At 38.2% G+C, this 24,799-nt stretch overlaps 1 protein-coding gene across 4 annotated transcripts in view; it reads right to left on the bottom strand.

The window, feature by feature from the left end:
* Nucleotides 1-24,799, bottom strand: part of LOC136883405 (bromodomain-containing protein 8) — a 445,412-nt gene that overhangs the window by 57,064 nt on the left and 363,549 nt on the right. For all 4 annotated transcript variants that reach the window (XM_067155679.2, XM_067155690.2, XM_067155698.2 and 1 more), the window contains 2 exons: nt 20,395-20,558; nt 4,373-4,513 (listed from right to left, as the gene is read on the bottom strand). In XM_067155679.2, the coding sequence (XP_067011780.2) occupies nt 4,373-4,513; nt 20,395-20,558 (305 nt within the window). The remainder of the gene's footprint in view (nt 1-4,372; nt 4,514-20,394; nt 20,559-24,799) is intronic.

Here is a 24,799-nt window from a genome sequence, read left to right as displayed (position 1 = left end):
AAAATCCTTCATGCACTTTAAAATCGGTATGAAACGGCAATAAGTTTATTCAAAACTTGCGTTTCCGCAGATGATATCCACACTACGGCTTACTTGTTTGTTATTTTTCGTAATCTGATACCACATGAAAGTGTATGTTAAATTTCATTCTGACCAAAATATAGTACTGTATTTCTCCGAATCCAAGATGAACCCCAATTTTTTCATAAAAATTTTATATCAGGCTCAGAAAAGAAGATTTTAAAATCATATGAATTCCTTCTTGTACAGTAGGCCTACGCATTTTTAGATGCCGAACATTGACTTTCGTCTCGCCGTATTCCTTTTCTTTTTTTTGCGGTTGCACAATTATTCTTTATTTCCACGGGTTTAAGGTCCATTAACTTAAAATTGGCATCATTATACCAAAGAGAACTGTTGAAAATTTTCCAGCAATACCATCTGGAAATTATTCTTGCTGTCTATAAAACTGTTACTTTTACGCAGCGTCAGATATAACCGGCTGCCGCTACACGCACGTCTCGCTTGTCGGGTTCGGCCAAATTCAGCGGCTAGCGATGTATAGGCCTAATCGCGAACGTTGAAAGTCAATGAACGAGTTTATTGCGCCACGGTATGGCCATTCCGCCCTTGCGTTTTTCGTGCACATACCTCATAATTTCATCTTCGACTTCTTTAAAGCGTCCTTGTTGCGGACCACTGAATGCATTTTTTGTACAGTACGCATATTTTAGCTCTTTGTCTTCACGCTAACGCCAAATATTGGCTTTAGTTAGGCCTATGCCGTATTTTCTTGCCGCTGCACAATTATTCTACATTTCCGAGTGTTTAATAAACATTAACTTAAAATTGGCATCATAATATCGACTAGAACCTGTTGAAAATTTTCTGGCAATACCTTTTCCACGTATCTTTACAATACGACTATCCATCACGAAAATATTCCTGCTGTCTATAAATCTTAATTTTACTAAGCGTCAAGTACAATAGACGCGTTATGACTCTGCCGCTGAGTAGTTGTGGCTTTTCTGAGAATTCGAAGGGTCGCGTGTTTTGATGCCATTCTGCAAATTTGAGAAACACACAGGCACTGTACAATTGGTTGTCACGGCTAGCGATGTGTAGTAAAGAGGTCTTTGATTGTCAACAAGTTCTGTGCGTGTGTGAAAAGAAGCAGCGTGGTTACCACGGTAGTTGCCAGTGGTATCCATTAACTTACTGTTAGGCCGCGAATGCAACAACCCTTGAGTTTTCGCATGAGATTCTGAGAAGAAAAAAAATCTTGAATTCGGAGAAATATGGTATCACTCTAGAGATTTCTGTGGCAAACACCTCAGCTTTCTTCTTCAAACAGCGTCACCTAACCTAACCGAATATGTGGCTTATCATGAAAACATATTTGAAACGCATGTAGAGATATAACCTCCTCGCGAAAAATTTACATGTAAATAGCCGTAACTAGACGCGAGAAGATATGAAATATCCTCTGAAATCAGTGATGTACTCTGCCATATCTTGAGGTGTATCACATTCTTACTTAATTTCCATATATAACATTAAAATTAAGATATCATTTACTTCAGTCTTTATTTTTAACGAGTTAACAACTGCTATCGGCCACATTATTTACGCATTTATTACGAAAACGTGTTATCCTCTTTCATTTTGAATTTTCTTTAGAGAACAGCAGTTGATGGGTATTACTAATCAACTCCAACATCACCTTTGAATGTCAATGAGAGAGCTCGCAAATGCACAAAGTGAGAAAACTATACCATACCGAAGATGATCGATCGCATTTTGTTGCAAACGTTTCAGTTTTCTTATTCAAACAGCGTCATGTATCCTAACTTAACCATACTATACGTATGATGAAAACACACTTCAAGCGCCAGTTGAGAAATTATACCTTTCCTGCTATAAATTTTCATAATAGCCTTTCCGTAATTTACCCAACGCGACAAAATATAAACTAACCTCTGAAATCTATTAAGCACTCTGCCATATCTCGAGGTGTATCCCATTCTTACTTAAATGCAGTATTTAGCCTAAAAATTAAGCAGTCGTTTAGTCAGCCTTAATTTTTAACGAGTTAACAACAGTTATCGGACACATTTACGCATTTATTACGAAAAAAGTTCTCTTTCATTTCGAATTTTCTTTACGGAACAGCGGTCGACGGATATTACTAATCGACTCCGACATCGCCTTCGAATGTCGACGAGAGAAATCGCCAGTGCACATACCGAGGAAACGATGCCGAAGGTAATCGATCACATGCAAAATCATCGCTGGGGTGCATAAATATCGGTAACGGAAAAAATCATGCGCGCTTAATCGCTCGTAATTACGGATGTGCCAGTGATAGGGTTCTCGCTGTAACCAAAGGACGATACATGGATTAATATAGGAATTTTGAAGGGACTAAAAAAAGTCGTCGTTATAACGGAGTTCTCGTCATATGCTGTACTCGCTATAGCGGACTTCTACTGTACGACGCAGGTGCTGTACAGATTTCTATGTTTCTGTCAATAAGATTACGTATTTGACAGATGATACTAATAATATTTTATTGCAGCCAACACAGAAACACAGTAAGACCAAGTTGTAAGGAAGTAAAAGAGTAGGACATGAGCTTTTCTGTTGATTCTTGCTTTAAAAAAAAAAAAAAAAAAAAAAAAAAAAAAAAAAAAAAATCAGGTTTTTGTTAATTATCATCGTATTCAAATAGCTGTGAATGTATTCATGTTATTTCAGTGTTTTACAGTTTTATATATATATACATACATGAACAGTAGATGCCCAATTAAATTCTATACGAAAAATAGTTGGTATTTTGTTTTTATTTCAATGAACGGCACCAAAATCCCCCCAATTCGAATACACTTGCCTTTGGTTACGCTCACTTAAAAACCCAATATGGCAGCTCCGTTCGTGACTTGACCTCCCTAGACAGACCTTGTTGGATATAATCGCTTGCAGTGGCGGGACCACAAACTATCATGCTATAATGGCCGAGTCCGCACACTTGGTCTTATATTCGCCATGCTTGCTCGCTTCCATTGCACTTCAAGCGACGTGCGCTCAATCCATATGAACATTGTGGAGAGGTTTGGAATTGAATCCAGGCTTTTAGCATTCAATCTAGTAATTACAAATTGTATACTACCTACCACCTCTCCTCCCTTGCCGGCCAACATTCTGATGGTCATCAACGGGACTCAACTTTATTTTCCGTATCTGGAAGACACATTAAATTCTTCCTCTCCACAACTCTGCAGCTCTTATCCCTCGCTCATTGGCAAGCTTAAGATCTTCCTGGGTACAGGAGTCATTCATCTCTTGACATATGAGTAGGTGTTGTGGAGCCTGGATATCTCCAGTCACATCTTGCATCTTCTGCATAACCCCATTTCACAAGATTACTATGGCACTTGGACACACCTGTTCTCATCTGGTTTAATGACCTCCAGGTGATATAGGACAAATTGCTTTCACTACTAAGATCTTCTTTAGGAATAAACCCCTGTGGCAGTACTTGTTTCCAGAGTGATATATGTCGAATGGGACTTGAACTGAATAATCATGGTGTTAGACCACAGAAACTTGCTGCCTTAATAATGATCATGACCACCAGGTGGGCTACAACAGTGTTGAAAGTAAAAAGAGATAATTTTTCATATCAACATTTGTCTATCATGATATATGAGTTGTCAGAATAGATTCAAGCTCACCGTCTTAACATATATATAAAAAGACAGAAAAAAGAGAGTAACAAATCAAGGCAATTTTGAAGGCATATTTTTGTATTGAAAAGGTGGACCCTTTTAAGTTTCCTATCTTCCATTCTCAGTTCAATAAGGACAAAAATGAAATTCTTAGATTTAAACAAATCAAGGCATACATGTAAATATAAGAACGTATTCTTCCTTCTTTCCTTGCAATATCTGTGCACTGGGGTCGGCACATCCAGTTGTGGGACTGTTTACCACCAGATCTTTCCTGAAAGGGAGTTCAACAGACCTTCTGCCTTCCCCTCTTCCTCTGTTAGGTTCTGCATGTCCCAGGAGAATGTGGGATTCATCGTGTCTCATTACATGACCACACCAGCAAACTGCTTCTCTTGAAGCTTCTCGCTGATAGGGGAAACCTTCAACGTTACTTTCAAGTGTTCATTTTGAATCTTCACTGTGATGCCAACAGACCACCAACACATTTGCATCTCCATTCTATGCAGTTGTTGATCACTCATCCTTCTCCTGGTTCAACAACTAGACCAGTTTAGAAGAACAAGATGGGTGCTAGATTTATATGCCTCATATACATCATAATAAATACATAATGACTTTCTTTATGAAATATAAATAATTACCTATGAACCAAACTGCTGTAGCCTGGTGCCTGATCATCAGTAATCGGTCGCAGGAAGAGCGAAGCGTACTTATGAGTTGCCAGTCGACCGTACACCAGCATGATGGACTTCTTCCACACCCGATACTCACGTTCCTCTTCCCTGAAATAAAAATATCAATACAAAATTAATTACAATAGTCACTTGCAAAGAAAGCCCATACAACATTTAGAACAATATTACATAGAAACTAGGCAATATGTCTGATAGCCCTCTTCACTCTCTTTATCACATGAGCTATACCTGATAACTGTTTCACCTCTAACAGTTCACAACATCAGCAGTTAGAAACAAGTAATTTTCTTCAGCTTATCCCAGATGTTTCTAGTGTGACCATTCAGGCCATAGAGAGTTTTCAATTAAAGGGACCTAACACGGCAAAGTTATTTGGCAGATTGTAGCATCTAAAGAAAAGAACTTAGCAGGATTGTGAAGAGAGTAAATATGAATGGCTTATAGTCGGCATGTTCCGGTACAGAAAATTAAAGGTTTGATTTCAAGAAATTACCACCATCTACTGTATTTAGTAAAGAAGCAATTAATTTTTGAAATACAACAAAATATTGAGACAAATTTTGGAGACCTGCTAGACTCACATAAATATCAATGTAAGGATGGACATCAATACTAGATGGAAAACGACTCATATAGAATGGTTGAGTGAAGGAAAAGAGGCTGTATATTTTGGAGCAGTATTTGAAAGGAGTCAAGACTTTCCACAAATTAAAATACATGTATATGTTTTATGGAAGTTGAAGCTAAAATCACTAGATGAACATGGAGATTATTACACACAAGTATGAAGGATGAGTTCTCCACCTAATCAATACTTTATTTTACATAGTGTCAATGTTATTTACATAAAAGGACAGTACCGGTTTCGACCTGTAAGTAGGTCATCTCCAGCTGTTGAAGAACCTGCTTAATAGTGACTGTACAGAATAAATACTACTAAAATTGAAGTTAAACAAGAATGCCATTAAAATAAACATGAATGCCACTAATCTAAAATATACTTAAGGTTAAGATATATATACATATTGTACAGTTTTGGGAGTTAGAGGGCTTTATCCCTGGCCCCATGATTTCTACATATTTCAAAAATTGTATTTGCTGAGGTTGAAATTGGATACAATTCTAAGAGTTTATCAAGAATCACTGACATTCTGGTGTCAAGTTCCAATATCTATGTTAAATGCCAACGGTTTTATGAGATGTTTCAAAGTGCAATGAATACGACGTCCCCGCATATTTGCTGCCCAACAATGCACTTTGAAACATCTCATAAAACTGTCGCTATGTTAATTACATGTATTAAGCAGTCACAGTAACGCAATAAGGTCCACAAGATTCTGTAGCAGCAGACAAAGGGATGCTTCTTCCATTCTATATCTCGAAAGAAACAAAATCAGATACTCAAAATTTGGATTGAAGCCCCTTTTAACCATAACTTACATTAAAACAATCAACTTCCAACGGAGAGTCTGGTCGCTACAAACAAGAATTAAATACGTCAATACTTCCTCTGATCAAATTACCAAAATGCAGCAGCAAGCCTAATCAAATCTAGAAGCCATTCTCCAACAAACCCAAGACTTCAATTCTAGATTATCATCATGACTCTAATCATGCATGATGCAAAATTACAGTCTTTTTAAATAACATTATTTAGAGAGCACAATTCTTAACTAAAATTCTCAATACTGAAAAGTTACTGTATTCTAGAAACCAACGCACTTTTGAAACTATGGCTCCTATATATTAACATTCAATATTTATATTTATGACTCAAATTTTAATGCCAAATTATAGTTGAATCAATTTTATTTTAACGTTGCAAACAATTTTTAGCCAAATTTTCAAATGGTAAAAACTGTGTTTTGGACGTCAATGTGTTTTAGAATTAAGAGTTACTCCATTTTAACATTGCAAATCATATTGTCATAATTTTTAATGTGTATATTATTCCTATGTTTTAAATATTGTTATCACTGGAGGAAATGCCTACTCCCAGTCCTGAACAACTAGGATGAAATAAGGCAAAAAGCCTTCTTCACAATTCATCTTTCATCACCCATCATTCATGAGATTAGTTACATGTAATACGATTATGTTATCGAGACCAGAACATTCCTGCCAACTTTACAAAACCCAAAATCAGGAGATTTTGATATGAAAACGAGGAAAAATCAGGAGAAATCAGGAGATACAACTGGTCAAAATGCTTCTTCTACATGTCTTGCACAATACAGTACTATGCTATATTTATAACACTTATTGTCTCAAAGCCCAACTGTTGCTATAACGAGGCTACAAGGCTAAAAATGACACATCTCTATTACCTCACAGGAAGTATGCGAGTGAGATGATCGGTCTCTGATAAGCCTTATTACAAGTAACAGCTCTCATTACTGTTCCATACTGAAGATGATGTTAGGCATAAAATCTCAAGAATAATTTAATAAAACCATCTATTCAATACTTTCCACGTTTAATGTGGTTTGAATCTACATAAATTTATGTAGACTTATCAGGTACATGTTTCACTCATTATTTGGGCATCTTCAGCCTGTAGACAACCTTTAGGTCAAGGTCCGGGACCTTATTTAACCATATATAATATAAAATATGAACATTAATAATCTCTGAAGACTAACATGCCAGGATAATAATTTTTAAAAATGTGAACAATACATAAATGTAACATAAATTAATGGTGTTTTAACACAATTAAAACTTGTCTGTCTTATTCTAACTTAAAAATATGCCCAAAACTAAAATGGATCTTCTTCCTCTAACATAAGTCTTGGGTAAAGAGGATATTCATATGGGGGCTCATTTGACCTACATATATCATTTTCATAATCCTGACGTAACTAATGTTGAAATGTGTTGTCAACCACAAGTGGAGATTTAAAACCGATCGTTATATATTATGCAGATTGGTCAAGATTGTTGTTGTGAATGAAAATATAAGCATCTTAGTTTCGGGTCTTATGTGACGACAAGGAATTGTAAAGAATACAATCTTAGACTGTTTCTTAGTTTTAGGCTGCTGCTTAATTGGGAAGGAACATCCTAGACACTTAATACAGTCTTGTATGAATATCATTCCCATTGATTTGTTGCTTGGCCTTGGGAGGGATCTTAACATTATCTGTAATGAAGTAAAAAAGAAACTTTAATTGGCAAGTAAGAGCACGCGTTGTGATAAAACCTATTAAACTGTAACTGTAAAGTGACTTACTTGTTCAGTTCATACTAGATGGACCTATCTGTACCAGCAGCGCCTGCCTTACTAACATTTCTACTCCTGGTGTTATATTGGTGCGGTAATGGAGGGGCGGGGCATGGAGGGAGAGTGGGGGTAGGCTGGTCTTTGGGCATATGTGCTAGTGCTGGTGGGGAGTTTCTAGAAGCGGTGTGGGCGGGCTTAACGTCTGGCATGGTGGATGAAGCATTTGAGTGTGGAGATTTGAATAAATGAGGGATTTTGTTCTAATTTGAACTGACGATATTAATTAATTTAGGTGTTAATTCGTACAAAGGATTTTTAATTTCATTGACATTGTTAAGATTTAGATTTTTATTATAGGTCTGGTCCCAAAAAATGTGTAGATTTTCCAGTTCATTCATTAATCTCCCTTTACCTATGCTTCTAATGATAGTAAGATCTTTCTCTATCGATGTAAAGTGATGACCCGTTTCTCTCATACGTTGACTCATCGCTAAGTACTCGTTATGTTTTTGAGCGTTATAATGTTCCAAATGTCTCGTGTGAAAGCTCCGCCCAGTTTGACCTATACAAGAAAAATCACAATGTGTACATGTTAGTCTATATATGCCAGACCTTGAATAATAATTGCTATTGTAATTGACCTTGTTGTGCTTAAAAAATATGTTTTGATTTGTGTTAACTGTCCTGAAGGCTAAGTTAATAATATTGTGCTACTTTAAAGAAAAAGTATCGTCCATCAGATCGCAAATACTTTAAACAATCTTAATTTAAAACACTGATGAGGTCTGGACAACATATCCAAGCTTGGAACAAAATGACACATCAAAACTGCTGTGTGGTTGATGCTGAACTATTTCGTTGTTCCTACAGCAGCTAATGTTCTTGAGTTGATCTGGGAGTTGGTATCCTTATCTGTGTAGACGAGCAACTTGATTGATAATTTATGTTTGATCATTAGTAATATGGGTAATGACTTATGTAGCTTTAAGGTCGTAATTTGAATAGGTGTTCCTTTTCATCAGATGTAGTGATCTATTGCTTAAATTGTTTTGAAGTGAACGTCCCTATGTTCTTCGTAAGTACCATGGTGTTGGTATGCGTACCATGTACACGCAACTTCATGTACGCAAACTAAACATAAATTAATGTGAACGTTAAAGAGGTATAACGAGGATTGCAAATGCGTCAGATAACAAATGTCTTCAATAAATGGAATCAGAAGGGAAATGCATTGCTTAAAGTAAAGGATCTTCGTAATGAGTTGTTATGCGATTGAATAATAATATGGGAAGCCGTCTCTGAGTTTGTTCAGATAAGCAGAGGTATAGGTGCTGTGATGACTAATGTAATCATATAGAATCTTTGAGAGCACAGCCATAAGTGTGTTAATGTTATTTAAGCGCATGTTGCATTGCAAAGGAACGACATTTGTATGTCAAATTATTTCGTGCATGAGGAAGTAAGGATCATCGATACTAAGAATGCTATAATGTTTAGAACACCCCAGCTCTGTTATGAAGGTGCAATTGTGATATTAGTAAAGTCTTCTGAAGGAAGAATAATTAGAGGTCACCAGGCACGAGTTAATATAAATGCTGCATGTAGGGTTTATGAGAGTAGAGTGCATGTGCATGATCATCTGGAACTAGTACACCAAATTTATTTCAGCATTTTATCCATGTGAACTGGAAGTATATGCATTTACCAAGGGAAGCTGATAACCTGATTGTTATTTTCTAGATTTCCTTTCTTATTCTGTGTATAATTGTGTTTTGTAGTTTGTGTGTTTCTTTTCATTACTCAGTAATAGTTGAGATTGTGTCACTGTCTAGATTCTTCATGGAGAACCAACAGTGGAGCAAGTGTCCTTCAACCAGGCTTTGTTGTTTTCTTGTAGGTTCCACAATGCTGAATATACAGTGAAACTCTGTTAAGAAGTTTTTCAAGGGACTGGAGGAAAAAACAAAAAACAAAACAAAAAAAAAAAAAAACAAAAAAAAAAAAAACTTTTTAAAAGGGGTAATGCCCAAAAACTTATTCTGTACTTTGAAATACATGTGAAACACTCAGGCAACAGATTTCCTTGTTTGTGAACAATACCGAAATAGGCCGATATATAAGAGCTGCTAACAGAAAGCCACAATATAAAAATTTGATTATCATGACAATATTTTTAGAGATAAAGTAAAATAATTGAACATACCGTATTATAAATATATTTTATAAGAGAAGGGAACATATTAAGTTATATAAAAACGTTGCAAGGTTTGCTTATTTTAGCAGGCATAACCATTTCCTTCCACGCTTCCCTTTCCTCCGCACTTACAGTCTCTGCTTCGCAACAAATTGTTTTGTAAACGATGCCGGCTCGATTTTTGAAGCGGTCCAGCCACCCGTTCGACGCGGTAAAAGGTACCCTTGCGTGCGGCTTTCTCCTGCACAATAGTCCCACTGAAAGGTATGTTTAAACTTCGCTGCTGTTTAAACCACGTTAGCAGAGCTTGTTCTATTTCATCATACTATTCAGATTTAACTTCCTTACAATTTACTGAAGTATTCCCTGCAGAAGCAGAGATCTCTTCTTTCTTAGCTATAATACCGTTCAAAGAAGACGGCGGCATCCCCAGCTCCTTTGCGAAAGCAACACGGGAAAGTGTAGATGACTCCACTTTCCTTATAATCTCCACTTTGTATTTTATTGTTAGTGCCTTTCGCTTGATCTCTTTCCTCTGAGTTCCACTCATTTTCACTTAAAAAGTTTGTACGTTGATATTACAAGTACAACTAACTTCACCGACTCCTATTCATACTAATTACGACGCAACACTATGTTTGGCAATCCGTAGCTTAGGTTTACAAGACACAAAGACAAGACGTGTACTACAGTTTGTTAGCATGTGCTTTCTATCTTCCTCACACCCCTGACACCTGCTTCAAGGATAACGGCAGCAAATGGGAAATCTAGCAACTTATTCTTAGAGATCTTAGAACCTAAGGCCTAAATCGCCCCTGCATTCCAAGTGGTTGTTACGGCAATGGGCGTAGTTTCTGGCTGTTTCACAAGTAGCGCATGGCCAAGCCAGTATTGAGTTTATTTTCCCGCTTGAATCCTCTTCATGCTATAGGTAACGAAGAAAAGAAACACAGGTTCGAAGTTGCAGAAATGAGTGCATGGAAAAGTATCTGAAGTATTACGTGGGAGTGATAAAGGTGCAGTAACAATGCTAGCACATCTAAACGTAAACAGTTTCTTTCCCCGCAAGAATTTTATTTCATGTCTCCTTGTGCTACGTTCTAATAATGCGATGTAATAATTATGAGTGACACGATAATATAACACCCAGTTGGCTATCAACATTCGTTCAACTTCGTAAACGATCGGGATCTTTCGGCCGGTACTGTAGTACACGTCTTGTGGCGGCACGTGTATCAGCTGGCCACTGACAAGTCGGCTGTTTCCTGCATAGAGTTGGGAAATTGTTTTTATTCACCTCACTAATAATGGACACGGAAAATCTTATCAGTTTAGTTCAAAAACGTAATTTCCTCTACGGCAAGACCCATAAATATTATTGCAACAACATAAGAGAGAATGCCTGGAAGGAAATAAGCAAGGGAATGAAAAATCAAACAGGTTAGAATATTCAATTTTGTGGTAGATTAACAGTAATGTTGTGGACAAATACACTTTACGGTTTTTAATTAATGTTTAGGCCACCTCGATTAATGACTTCACCCTGTCGCGGCTCGCAAATTACTGCATTAAAGTTTTATCAAACTATCCATTGCGTGCTTTATGTTTCCCACGTAGAATCCCGTTCGATTCTATTCCGCTAGATAGAATGGTGGAGTGGAAAATTCGACTGATGGGTTCGATTCGATTCCACAAGGTGAGAGTGAGCATCTGCTGTCCGTGTTGTCATAGCGTGACGTCATATGGCCTTGGCAGGCCCGCACATGTTCCGTGACACCAGACACACACCGCGAGCGCGCAAACAGTCTAACACAGGGTGCAAATAAATAAATAAATAAATAAATAAATAAATAAATAAATAAATAAATAAATAAATAAATAAATAAATAAATAAATAAATAAATAAATAAATAAATAAATAAATAAATAAATAAATGAATAAATAAATAAATAAATAAATAAATAAATAAATACTGATCTGCATTTAGGGCAGTCGCCCAGGTGACAGATTTCCTATCTGTTGCTTTCCTAGCCTTTTCCTAAATGATTTCAAAGAAATTGGAAATTTATTGAACGTCTCCCTTGGTAAGTTATTCCAATCCCCAACTTCCCTTCCTATAAATGAATATTTGCCCCAGTTTGTCCTCTTGAATTCCAACTTTATCTTCATACTGTGATCTTTCCTACTTTTATAAACGCCACTCAAACTTATTCATCTACTAATGTCATTCCACGCCATCTCTCCGCTGACAGCTCGGGACATACCACTTAGTCGAGCAGCTCTCCTTCTTTCTCTCAATTCTTCCCAACCCAAACTTTGCAACATTTTTGTAATGCTACTCTTTTGTCGGAAATCACCCAGAACAATGCGCGGAGACCGGAGGATTCTAACCATGGACTGCTTTGAGCGGACGTTTTCTATCTCAAGGGGCTCTAAAATCTGAACTGTTTAACCGGGAAATATATTTACAACAGAACACTTTAAATGGGAAAAATATACATATATCTTAATGCAACTGATCAAGGGACCAAGAATATCACACTTCTTAGGCGGGAACTTCTTAACCGAGTTTCACTGTATTTTGTCTCATTTTATTGCACTCTCAAGTTACAAGCCATGTTATGCGATTGCTATTTAAGAAATTTACCATCATTTTTAGAGGAATAATTCAAAAGGAGATTAAGGACTGCCACAAATGAAATAAATGCAAAGAAGTGAGCAAAAGAAAGAGATATTGTATTTTTTGTCCACATTAGGAAACTATGTGCCTCTGCAGCTCAGGTGGCAGTACACCGGCCTCTCACCGCTGGGTTCCGTGGTTCAAATCCTGGCCACTCCATGTGAGATTTACGCTGGACAATGCGGAGGCGGGACAGGTTTTACTTCGGGTACTCCGGTTTTCCCTGGTATCTTTCATTCCAGCAACACACTCTCCAATATCAATTTCATCTGGCGGTCATTAACCCTAGAACGGTAGTACTACTCACAATGACGTTATTGGTAATGCTTTGTCAGGGCGATGACTCGTACACTTTTGCTAGTTTTCATGTATTTTTATTGTTCAATGTCAATTTAAGAGGTTTTAAATAATTCTTAAAGTCCGTACTGTAATGGTAATGTCAATGATATATATTATTTTTTCATTTGATATGACTAAATTATAATTACTGTATAAGTAAATCTTAGATTTAGTGAGATATACAAGTAGGAGTGGAGGAGAAATATAACATTTACACAAAACATTTTAAAACAGACAATGAATAATAGTACATGACACACTATTCGATTCTAATGTTGGTCCTAATGATGTTATCTACATCTTCCTCTGTGTCTGGGTCTGTGGCTAAATGGTTAGTGTGCTGGCCTTTGGTCACAGGAGTCCCGGGTTCGATTCCTGGCAGGGTATGGAAATTTTAACTATAATTGGTTTATTCCACTGGCTGGGTGTATGTGTTGTCTGTATCACAATTTCATCGTCGTCACGCCCTGCAGGTCGCCAACGGGCATCAAAGCAAAAGACCTGTATCTGGTGAACTGAACTTGTCCTCGGACACTCCCGGCACCAAAAGCCATATGACATTTCATTTTCATACTAAATTTAAGTGCTCTGAGAGCAGTAAAATTGTTAAACTTTTGTTAGGGTTTCATATGCCCATTGTTATTGTTCAAATGTTTACACACACACACACACACACACACACACAAAAAAAAAAAAAAAAAAAGAGATATTTAGGCGTAATATATTAACTTCTAGTTGCCTTAAATGTTTTGTTATTTCCTACATCCAGCCCTACAGCTCTGCCGCTTCTTCCCCACCGAATGTGAACCACATAAATAATAACAACAGAGCATCCACTGTACGTAATTATTATTTATCTAAAGATACTGGTACATGTGCATGGCACATTTTACACCTTTGAATACACGCATTTCAAAATTCACCTTATGTATTTCCGTTTGCCAGAAATTGCGAGAACCACAACACGTGAGCGCCAATTCTTTATAAGCAAAATAATAACAATAAATTTAAAGTAACACAGACTACTGTGCCACACCAAGGTTCCCTTGTGTTGTACCATTCTATCAACACTTTCATGGAATATGTCAATGACACATCAATCTATGTTTATGTTCCCGACTGTGACATAATTTTCGCTTCTCTTAGACAGATGGCACTCTTTGACCATCGATATCAACAAAGCATTTCTCTCTTTCAATTGCCTTATCTTTTACTCTTGGGTAGAGAGTCAACAACGATTGCTGGTGAAAAGATGGATATGTTAAGCGGCGGTATGTATATGCTTAATAATGTAGACTTTTTATCCACCCTACGCAACTCCCTGCATTGGGGTAATGGTGATTATTACATAATCTGCAGATTTCATTCTACAAAAGGTTTAACACTCTACTGCATACTGTTGCCATTAGGCAACAAATAACTTTTCACCTGTACTGCATACTGTTGCCATTAGGCAACAAATAACTTTTCACCTGTATACATGGATAAATATTGTAGGCAGAGATAGTTTTACGTCACACCTTCAACTGTACAATCAATTAAACATATATTCCAGTGATGCCTTGTTTTTTTTACATAACTTAAGACAAAACAGCCCTGCAACCAAAGGAAATCCTTCCACCCCGTCAACATCCACGCATACCAACCACCGTTTATTTTACGTGGTCCCTCCCCATCATATTACCACAGGCTTCAGGAGTACCTCTGGCTCAACCTCAAAGACATTACCGTATACTTGCGCCCTGCAATACGTACCCATGGCCAGCAGGCAGTAATGTTCGGTCTTTGAATGTTAAAAGCTTAGCGTAAAATCGTATATATATATATTCCAATATGGTAATCCACATCACATACGAGTGTTAAGCTATTAGGCCCAGTCAAGAATCTAAAACACTGAGCGTATGTTGAACATTAAAGCTTGAAATTTTCTTCACCAAACGGAAACGAAAAATAATTCATGCAGTAGAGGGTTAAGGTATTTATTTACATTTTTCTTTTGGGTTTGTCATAGTTATTGTGATCGTATGTTTTGAGATTCTATTCTGCAGACCCTTATTTTTGGACGCTGCAGACCTCGTAAATTTTAACTTACATATTTCTTGTTCCACGTGTATCTTTACTATACGTGAGAGCAGAAAGTGACACCGGTCTGTGTAAATTATGTGTGTACCTGTGACCTTGATTTGAGACCCTGTTTAATTTTCTTCGAGTCTACGACTGGCTGAGTTTGTACGGTATTGATATGTTTTGACGCTGATTATACGCATCTCATGTTCACCAAAAGAGAGGTGATATGAGTATGGAATGTAGCGTGCGTTATATGTGTGGATCACAATTGTATTTGGGATGAGCCTGGGTTGCTGCGTGGCCATCCGACGTTGTGATATGCGCATATTATTCAAGCTCACAAGCCTCTGGCTTTATTTGTCATGCGGTACGAGTGTTCTCGTATCCTAGCTTGACCTCTATGCTAATTTGGATTTGCTTATATTGATCTCTTGGTTGTATGTGCGTGTGTGTCTGTGTGCTTCGATGGATGAGATTTGTGTTGGTTTTCTCATCTCGCGTATATTAATTTTGTGCCTGTTGGCCGTGCGGTTAGAGTCGCGCAGCTGTGAGCTTGCATCCGGGAGATAGTGGGTTGAATCTCACTGTCAGCAGCCCTGAAGATGGTTTTCCGTGGTTTCCCATTTTCACACCAAGCAAATGCTGGGGCTGTACCTTAATTAAGGCCACGGCCACTTTCTTTCCACTCCTAGGCCTTCCCCATCCCATCGACGCCATAAGACCTATATGTGTCGGTGCGACGTAAAGCAAAAAAGTGCATTCTTATTTTCTTTATTACCCCATTTACTCGCCTATTAGACCCATTTTTTCCCCCACTTTTATAGCCAAACATTGTAAAGGGGGGTCCAATATACGACAACCTCAAAATTTCGTGCATTGAACACATGCCTTCTAGGTTATAAAGAGCTATAAATTGTACGTGTAAACATTCTTTGCTATTATTTAACATAGAATGTATATAAGTTATACAGGCTATTTTCGTCAGAAGGCAAAATTTCTAAACGTAAAAAAACAATAAATGGTGAACATGACTTTTAGGCCTACAGTACATATAAAAGTCCGTTTTAGTTACTCATATCACGTCATTCGTTACATCTCATTCATTCCAATGGTGAGGTTGACATCAGGAATGGCATATGGCTGTAAGAAGAACTTAATGGCCAGTCATTTTTCTCTGTCAGTTCAGCAGTAGGCCTACCACACAGTAACTGCTTTCATTTGAATTATCGCTATCTTCCCTGCTTTGCTACCGGCGTGTCGGCATTTCAAGTGACGTCATCTTCACTGCTATCTCTCGTCAGTCGCGGCAGCCATGCACTGCAATCAAGAGCATACGAGGTCCCGTCCTCTGAACCTTTTAAAAATAATTTGATTCCCGACTATAGAGTCTAAACAGTGTAAAACTATTCCCAGATGGTCTCCGATATTCCCAGTTGGTGTATATGTAGCAGAAGGCACTCCTTCCGAATAAAGCCGTGCGTAGAAGGATGCCAAACCATCAGCTGATAACTAGCGTATGTTGACGAATTGTATTTCCAAATGTAATACATAGTAACTGGAAACATTCTTTCGATAACTGCGGCTGTTGAAACACAGACCTTTATTTTTAAGTACATTTCATGCTTGTTCTCTACATTTATCACATCCTGATTTTGGTAAACAGCTGTCCATGAGATAAGACAGACCACATTGTTTAGGTTAAATAATTTATCGCCCTGATAGTGCCAAAAGTTCGACAGAAAATATAAATAACAGGAAAATATACCTCATTTATGGATATCTACAGGTATCATATTGTTTAATTTCGTACGTTCGTTGTATCTTTTTTATTTTATTAACACATACCCTAGTATGTTTTGTTTGGATTCTCCGAAAATCATTTAAAGTACGTGGGGACATAAAATTATTATTTGTTAGGTACGTTGGCGAGTAAAACAATAGTTTTGATTGGATAGCTTTTATCACGTTTTAAACTTACTTCTCTCCAAATATATACCTATATTGGCCCGAGTTACGAGATATTAAACGACCACTTTGTTAATGATCTCGCCAGCTGTATAAATAGCAACAACCGCAAATATATCTCAACTAAGGTAAACTCGTTTTCTCATCCTGAGGTGGTAAAGCTCTTTTTGACACACCCCCAGTGGAGGGGAGTTACATGTACCACTTTTACTGCACATCAACCTTCCTGCCATTCGTAAATCTCTGGCAGTACGGTACCGGGAATCGAAGTCAGGGCCCCGAAAACAGCAACTAATTGTGCTAACCATTACGCTGGTAGACATTATTATTATTAACTACCAAACACAGACATATAGCATAACTGATGCATGCTTGCAATGCGCGGGTTGGACACGAAGCTAGGCCTATTCATCTATTTGTGCGACTTCATCAGAGCTGCAGTAGACCTACGCTACAGAGGCGGACATTTCTTAACTACGAAGCACAGATGTACCGCATGGATTCGTTGCATTTTCATTGCGTAAGTTGTACGGACGAAACTATTCACAAATTTGTGCGATGTCATCAGAGCTGCAATAAGACTTGTAATCGCTTCAAAGCGGAATCATCGTCGTTCTCTGATGAATTACGTTGGGGGGTCTTATAGGCGAGATTTATTTTTTTCATTTTCTTCGTCTCGAAAAGCCAGGGGGTCTAATACACGAGTAAATACGGTATATTTGTTTTCGGCTTTGTATGCCCGATTAGTTATTATTTTAAAAAAATCTTCTTACGGTTAACATGTTTCATTGTTTGAGATATTGATTGATCTCAGTAACTATGGCAACCTATCATCTTCCTAGGTGTTTTATTTTTTTCCTCCTTGGTCTGGGTTAGCTTCTCAGTGCTTTTCTGATAGCTGGAGATGCGAGTCTCTATGGAGCTACTGTTGTAGTGGCCCGCGTCTTTTGAATGGACGTGGCTGTTGAGGCCTAACATTGCCGTATACTCCATTATGCAACTTTCTGAGTTATATATGTTCTTTCGCGAGTGTCCTACTTTTTACAGTGAGAAAAGGGATGCTTCTTAATTTGACTTACTGTTCCGAGAAAAGGTTTATTTGATTACTGATGTAATTCTCACTCATCGCAATGCTTCCATGACAATTCTGTTAATGTTTGTAAAAGATAAAGTTTTCTGAATTGAAAGGAAATGGACTACGCAAATGGTACTCCTTGGACAGAACATGTAAGTTATTTGTATCCCCAGCTTTTGTTCATTAACTCATTACTTTCATTTTTATGTTAATAAACCCTTTTATTGGATCCCTTTTCTTTTACTGGGGGTTATGCCCGAATTACTTCTCCGAAATTTAAGAGGCACAAGTTCAGCACCAGGCAGTTTTCAGCCTGTTCCTACTGAGTCCACGAGGTAAGTATTCGTGTTATGGTGAGTATATATAATTACTGATCCGTGTGGTTTGGTGGACTACTTTCATACAAGGTGTTACTGTCATGTCCACCCCAGACCTGAGCTCAGGACAACCACTCTTCCGAGGATCGAACCCGTGGTCAGTAACGTAGGAGGAATGGTGTCGCTGAGACATGAGCAGATATTAAAGGGGAGAATATGAGTATATAATTATACCTATGTAATGATAATAACACAAAAATAGTGTGCATAATATCAGAAGGGAAATTAGTATGAAATAAGAATCATAAGGTTTGGAATATGAGAGAATATTGAGTGAAGAAAACTACAGCATAGTTGTGCAATGAGAGGAAATGGCTTAGTTGAACGGTGGTTCGTAACGTACGTAGGGAGCCGCACTCCAAGTGCGTAGAACGTCTTAGAAAAAGTACAAAGTCATGTTGCACAAACATGGGAGTTTTAGCCCTCTGATTGGCTGAATTCAGGTTCCACTGGGTGGAGGATTTCGATTCCCTTCTCGAAGCTTGGGCGCGTCGAGGAGGTATAAAGCCAAGAGGGCACATCCTGAACAGGGTCTTTGGATCAAGTCTATGGGAGTTGCGAGCGGAAGCTCTGTCAGCCAGCACTTTGAGATCTTCCAAAAAAAAAAAAAAAAATAAAAAATAATTGTTAGGCACTTCAAGTTGGGACTTAGAAATATATACCACTGAGAGTCGACCACGCCAAGTCTTCGATATATACATCATTTGAGGTTGTGGAGGCGCTTGTAAAAACTGTATACATCTTCAACTGCTGGAATTAAATATGGTATAAGGGAAGCTGTGGACTTCAATTCTCTTCATGCGTAGCGGATCACCCAGGCCCATAGAATTAATCTCCCAAACCGCTCGGGGAGCAATCTAACTTATCAACACTTCACGTCGTGAAAAACTTGTATCACGACATTACAAAATTAGCTCTGTCCCTTTCAGTTCGTTAACACATTGTTGTCCGGGCGCGCACTACTCCATTCTTTCCCGTGGACTGGCAACAGAAGCACACCTAGCTTGAGAAGTAGGATGAAATATAAATACATGTAACTTTTAAATGCCATGGAATAAATTATTGAAACCTGGTGAGAGCACTTACAAGTGATTCTAGTACTTGATTTTAGTGTGGTATTCCGTGAAGCAGCTGCCCTTGTGCAAGGGAATTTGACAAGCTGAACAGATGTACCTTGTGTCCTTGCGTTTCTTGTGTGCAGCGCATACTCTGCAGGGCTTCTGACGGTACTTTATCCTTCGATCACATTTATAGTTTTCCATTTCTGGGATTATGGGGAGGTTTTATACCTCCCGGAATTTTGTTCATAATAGAGATTTAATTGTTCCACAAGAAGCTGAAGCAAGTCATCGCCTAGGGAACGATCTACTACCTCCAGGAAACTCGCGGAATTACTGACCTTATAAGTGAGGCCTGTAAAATATACAAATGGTTCTAGAACTCTGTTTTCATCCTTATTTGTCCATCCTTCAACCTCACTGTCACTACTATCACTGGCATCTTCACTCGTATTATTGTTGCCGGCAGCAGACTCGTCTGAACTGAATGTTGCACTTTCACTTCCGCGCATGTAATTTTATGTTGACGGACACACATCTTCAAAATCACTAATACTTACACTTTCACAATCACTGGGGACATCAGATAAACTATCAGCATGCAATTCTAGAAGTATTTCATCATCGCTGAAGCTGTCTTTTACTACGGCACGCCATGCTGACACCTGACAGAACACTCGGTCACGCGGTACTGGGTGTTATGATACCACACTTTCTGTGCTGAAAGCACTGCCAAGGAAAGAATATATCAATGTAAATTCTGATGAACAAAGACTTTGGTTTGTAAACAACACGAAACAAATCGATTAATAAACAGTGGAGAAGAAAAAATTACACAAGAATGAAGCAATGTGAGAAAACGTTAATTTACGTAGCCGGTTGCCCGGGCACCAATACGAAACTCCATTAATTAACGTAGCCCGTCATTAATGTGTTAAAAGAAAGGTATTACTACAGTTTTCCAAAAGAAAATACTGTCAAATACTCACGATATTGAGGCAGCAGGACTATTTGGGACTGAGTCTAATGGTGTAGAGGCACCTACTCGTTTCTTCCCGATGCCCCGGGGAGGCTCAGCATCATTTGTCTTATCATCTTCAGTAGATGATGGTGTTTCAGGTCTAGCAATGGGAACTTTATCCATCTTGTCATCCTAAAAACAGAAATAGAAAAACTGTAGTAACTCGTGTCATTTAAGTTCTTGCCTGAAGAAGGAAAGCAAAGGTTTATGTTGTTCCAGGTCATCATCATTTCATGGATGAGAGTAATTTCTATTTTGTGAGTACAATTCATGTTCTATTTACCATACAGATTATTGCCTCTTCCATGGAAAGTTATTTTGTCCATTAAATTAGTCTTATGGTAAAAATAAGACCAGTCTCCAACCTACTTGATGTCCGACTCGTTGGCTGAATGGTCAGCGTACTGGCCTTCAGTTCAGAGGGTCCCGGGTTCGATTTCCGGCCGGGTCGGGGATTTTAACCTTAATTGGTTAACTCCAATGGCTCGGGGGCTGGGTGTGTGGTGTATTCAGCATTAGAAATCATCCTAGGTAGGGCCCTCATCTTCACAGACATGCAGGTTGCCTAATAGGCCGTCTACGAGAAAAAGACCTGCACCAGGCCTCTCTGGAGGCCCTGCGCCATTATTATACTCACTTGATAAGTTCTGCTCTTTCCAATATCAACGTAGTACAAAGACAGTAAATGACACATCATTGCAGCCCAACACCACTTCTGGTCAGCTTCATGATTAAACTCCATCCCTACATAAATATCCTCATGAATCAAACAGTGGAAAGTGACTGAGGATCAAAATCAACTGAAAACATTCACGGACATACAGTCTTTCTGGAAAGCACCTGTAACATCACTGAGGTTAGGTAATAATGCTATTTGTTTTACGTCCCATTAACTACTCTTTTACGGTTTTCGGAGACGCCGAGGTGCCGGAATTTAGTCCCGCAGGAGTTCTTTTACGTGCCAGTAAATCTACCGACACGAGGCTGACGTATTTGAGCACCTTCAAATACCACCGGACTGAGCCAGGATCGAACCTGCCAAGTTGGGGTCAGAAAGCCAGCGCCTTAACTGTCTGAGCCACTTAGCCCGGCCACTGAGGTTAGGAAAACACCCACTAAACAACATAACAATCATCATGGGCACCACAAAGCCACGGGGATAATTCATCTACAAGCAGGCCCGATGGCACAAAATCACGTACAAGAAGCTATTGGAGCAAAGAGATGAGCAAAATGGTCTGGCTGAAGTCTATGGCAAAAGTACAGAGTGCAGATTATAAGGATGCTTATGACTAAATACAGTCTAAGTCCGCTATATTGAGTACGGCATATAACGAGAACTCTGTTATACCAACAATATTTTGCTGTCCCTTCAAAATTTCTATATTAAATGGTGTATTACCCTTAGGTTATAGCGAGAGCCCTATCACTGACACATCTGTTATTACGAGCGATTAAGCGCGCACGATATTTTCCATTATTGATACTTATGCACCCCTGCGATTATGTTGCATGCAATCGATTATCTTCGGTATGGTTTCCTCGCTATGTCCACTAGCGAGTTCTCTCGTCGACATTCGAAGGCGATGTTGGAGTCTATTAGTAACACCCGTCGATTGCTGTTCCATAAAGAAAATTCAAAATGAAAGAGAACATGTTTTCGTAATAAATGCGTAAATAACGTGTCCGGTAACAGTTCTTAACTCGTAAAAAAAGAGAGCTGACTAAACGATCGCTTGATTTTAATGATAAATACTGCAATTAAGTAAAAATGGGATACACCTCGAGATATGGCAGAGTGCATAATTGATTTCACAGGTTATTTCTCGCGTCTGATTAAATTTATAGCGAAAAGGCGCTTGAAGTATGTTTTCATCATATGTATAGTACGGGTATGTTAGGATAGGTGACACTGTTTGAATAAGGAAACTGAAATGTTTGCCACAAAATGCGATCGATCATCTTTGGTATGGTATAGTTTCCTTCTCATTATGTGCATTTGCGAGCTCTCTCGTTGACATTCGAAGGCAATGTTGGAGTCGATTAGTAATACGTAACGACTGCTATTCTCTAAAGGAAATTCAAAATGAAAGACGATAACACGTTTTCGTAATAAATACATAAATAACGTGGCCGACAGCAGTTGTTAATTTAGATCTAAGAATTTCATTTTTTGTCCGTATTGAACTGAGAACGTAAGAATAGGTAACTTAAAAGGGTCCACCTTTTCAATACAAATATATGTTATAAGTTTATTTACAACATATTTTTACTTGGAACTAGTTTCGATGCTGTTTAGCGTCATCATCAGCCAAAATGTGGGAAATTGGCATAGGCGTATACATGCTGTAAATAAACTTATAACATTTATTTGTATTGAAAAGGTGGACCCTTTTAAATTACCTATTCTTAAGCAGTTGTTAACTCATTAAAAATAATGGCTGAAGTAAACGATCTCTTAATTTTAATGTTATACACTGAAATTACATAAGAACGTGATATACCTCAAGATATGGCAGAGTACATCACTGATTTCAGAGGATAGTTCATATTTTCTCGCGTCTAGTTACATTTCGGAAAGGCTAGTCACATGTAAATTTTAGCGACGATAACTCATTTTTCCACATGCGTTCCAAATATGTTTTCATGACACATATACGGTTAGGTTAGGTGATGCCATTTGAAGAAGAAAACTCTTGAGTGTTACCGTATTTCTCCGAATCCAAGACAAAGTTTTTTCCTCAGAATCTCATGCAAAAAATCAAGGGCCATCTTGCATTCGTGGCCTAACAGTAATGGATACCACTGGCAACTCTCGCGTTAACCATGCTGCTTCTTTTCACCCCCGCATGCACACACAAAATTTGTTGACAATAAACGCCCGACTCTTTATTATACATTGCTAGCCGTGACAACCGGTTGTACAGTGCCTCTGTGTAACGTCACTGGATCTCGGGAAGTAGTGAAGAGAGAATGACATTCTATTAGTCTCTACAACAACGTAAATCTGCAGAATGGCATCAAAACATGCAAGCCTTCGAATTCTTAGAAAGGCCCACGGCTACTCATTAGCAGAGATATAATGCAAGAATATTTTCATGATGGATAGTCGTAAAAATACATGGAACAGGTATTGCTGGCAAATTTTCAACTGGTTCCCGTCGATATTATGATACCAATTTTAAGTTATTGGTTATTATACACTCGGAAATGTAGAATAATTGTGCAGCCGCAAGAAAATATGGCATCGGCCTATCTAAAGCCAATAATTGGCGTCAGGGTGAAGACAAAGATACAAAAAATGCATTCAGTGGTCCGTAAACAAGGATGCTTTAAAGAAGTCGAAAATGAAATTGTGAGGTATGTGCACGAAAAATGCAAAGGCGGAAATGTCATACTGTGGCGCAATAAACTCATTTGTTAAACTTCAACGTCAGCGATTAGGCCTATACATCGTTAGCCGCTGAAGTTGACCGAACCCGGCAAGCGAGATGTGCGTGTAGCGGTAGCCAGTTATATCTGACGCTAAGTAAAAGTAATGTAACAATTTTATAGACAGCAAGAATATTTTCCTGACGGATCGCCGTGTTGTAGATTAGCATGGAATAGGTACTGCTGGCAAATTTTCAACGGGTTCTCTACGGTATTATGATGCCAAATTTAAGTTAATGGTCATTAAATCCACGAGAATAAAAATTATTGTGCAGCCGAAAAAAAATGCAGCATAATGAAAGCCAATGTTCGGCGTCTAAAAATAGCACAAGAATGCGTACTGCACAACAAAGACATTCATATGATTTTACAAAGCACTTTTTGAGCCTGATTTAAATTTTTGAAGGAAAAAGTGGGGTTCGTCTTGGATTTGGAGAAATACGGAAATGTAATTTTATCAGAATGAAATTAAAAATACACTTTCACGTAGTATCGGATTTCGAAAAATAACAAAAAGTAGGTCGTAGTGTGGATATCATCCGCGGAAACGCAAGTTTCGAACAAATTGATTGCCGTTTCATACAGACTGAATGTGTATGGGTTTTTTTCCAACTTTGATACAAAAATCGTATATAATGACAATCCGCTATAGTGAGTAAATTTTCCGCTGTTGTGAATTCTCGCTATAACCGACTTCTACTGTAGATAATCCAGAGAGATTCACCAGCTAGCAGAGATATTAAACACTGCACAAAGCAGATATCCCTGACCAATGACAGACTTTGGGAGAATGAAGAATTTCCACATCCACTAATGTCAACAACTGATATGTTTCCCAGTCATCAAGAAAATGACAAGTGGGAAGGTGAGAGGACTGATGTGCACACGGTTTCAACTGTTCAACATCAGAGTCCCAATGTGACAACACGAAATGTCCAAGC

This window comes from Anabrus simplex, chromosome 1 (assembly GCF_040414725.1).
Source record: "Anabrus simplex isolate iqAnaSimp1 chromosome 1, ASM4041472v1, whole genome shotgun sequence".
Lineage (NCBI taxonomy): Eukaryota > Metazoa > Arthropoda > Insecta > Orthoptera > Tettigoniidae > Anabrus > Anabrus simplex.
Note: the sequence above shows the minus strand (reverse complement) of the source record. Positions and strands in the feature narration are given on the sequence as shown.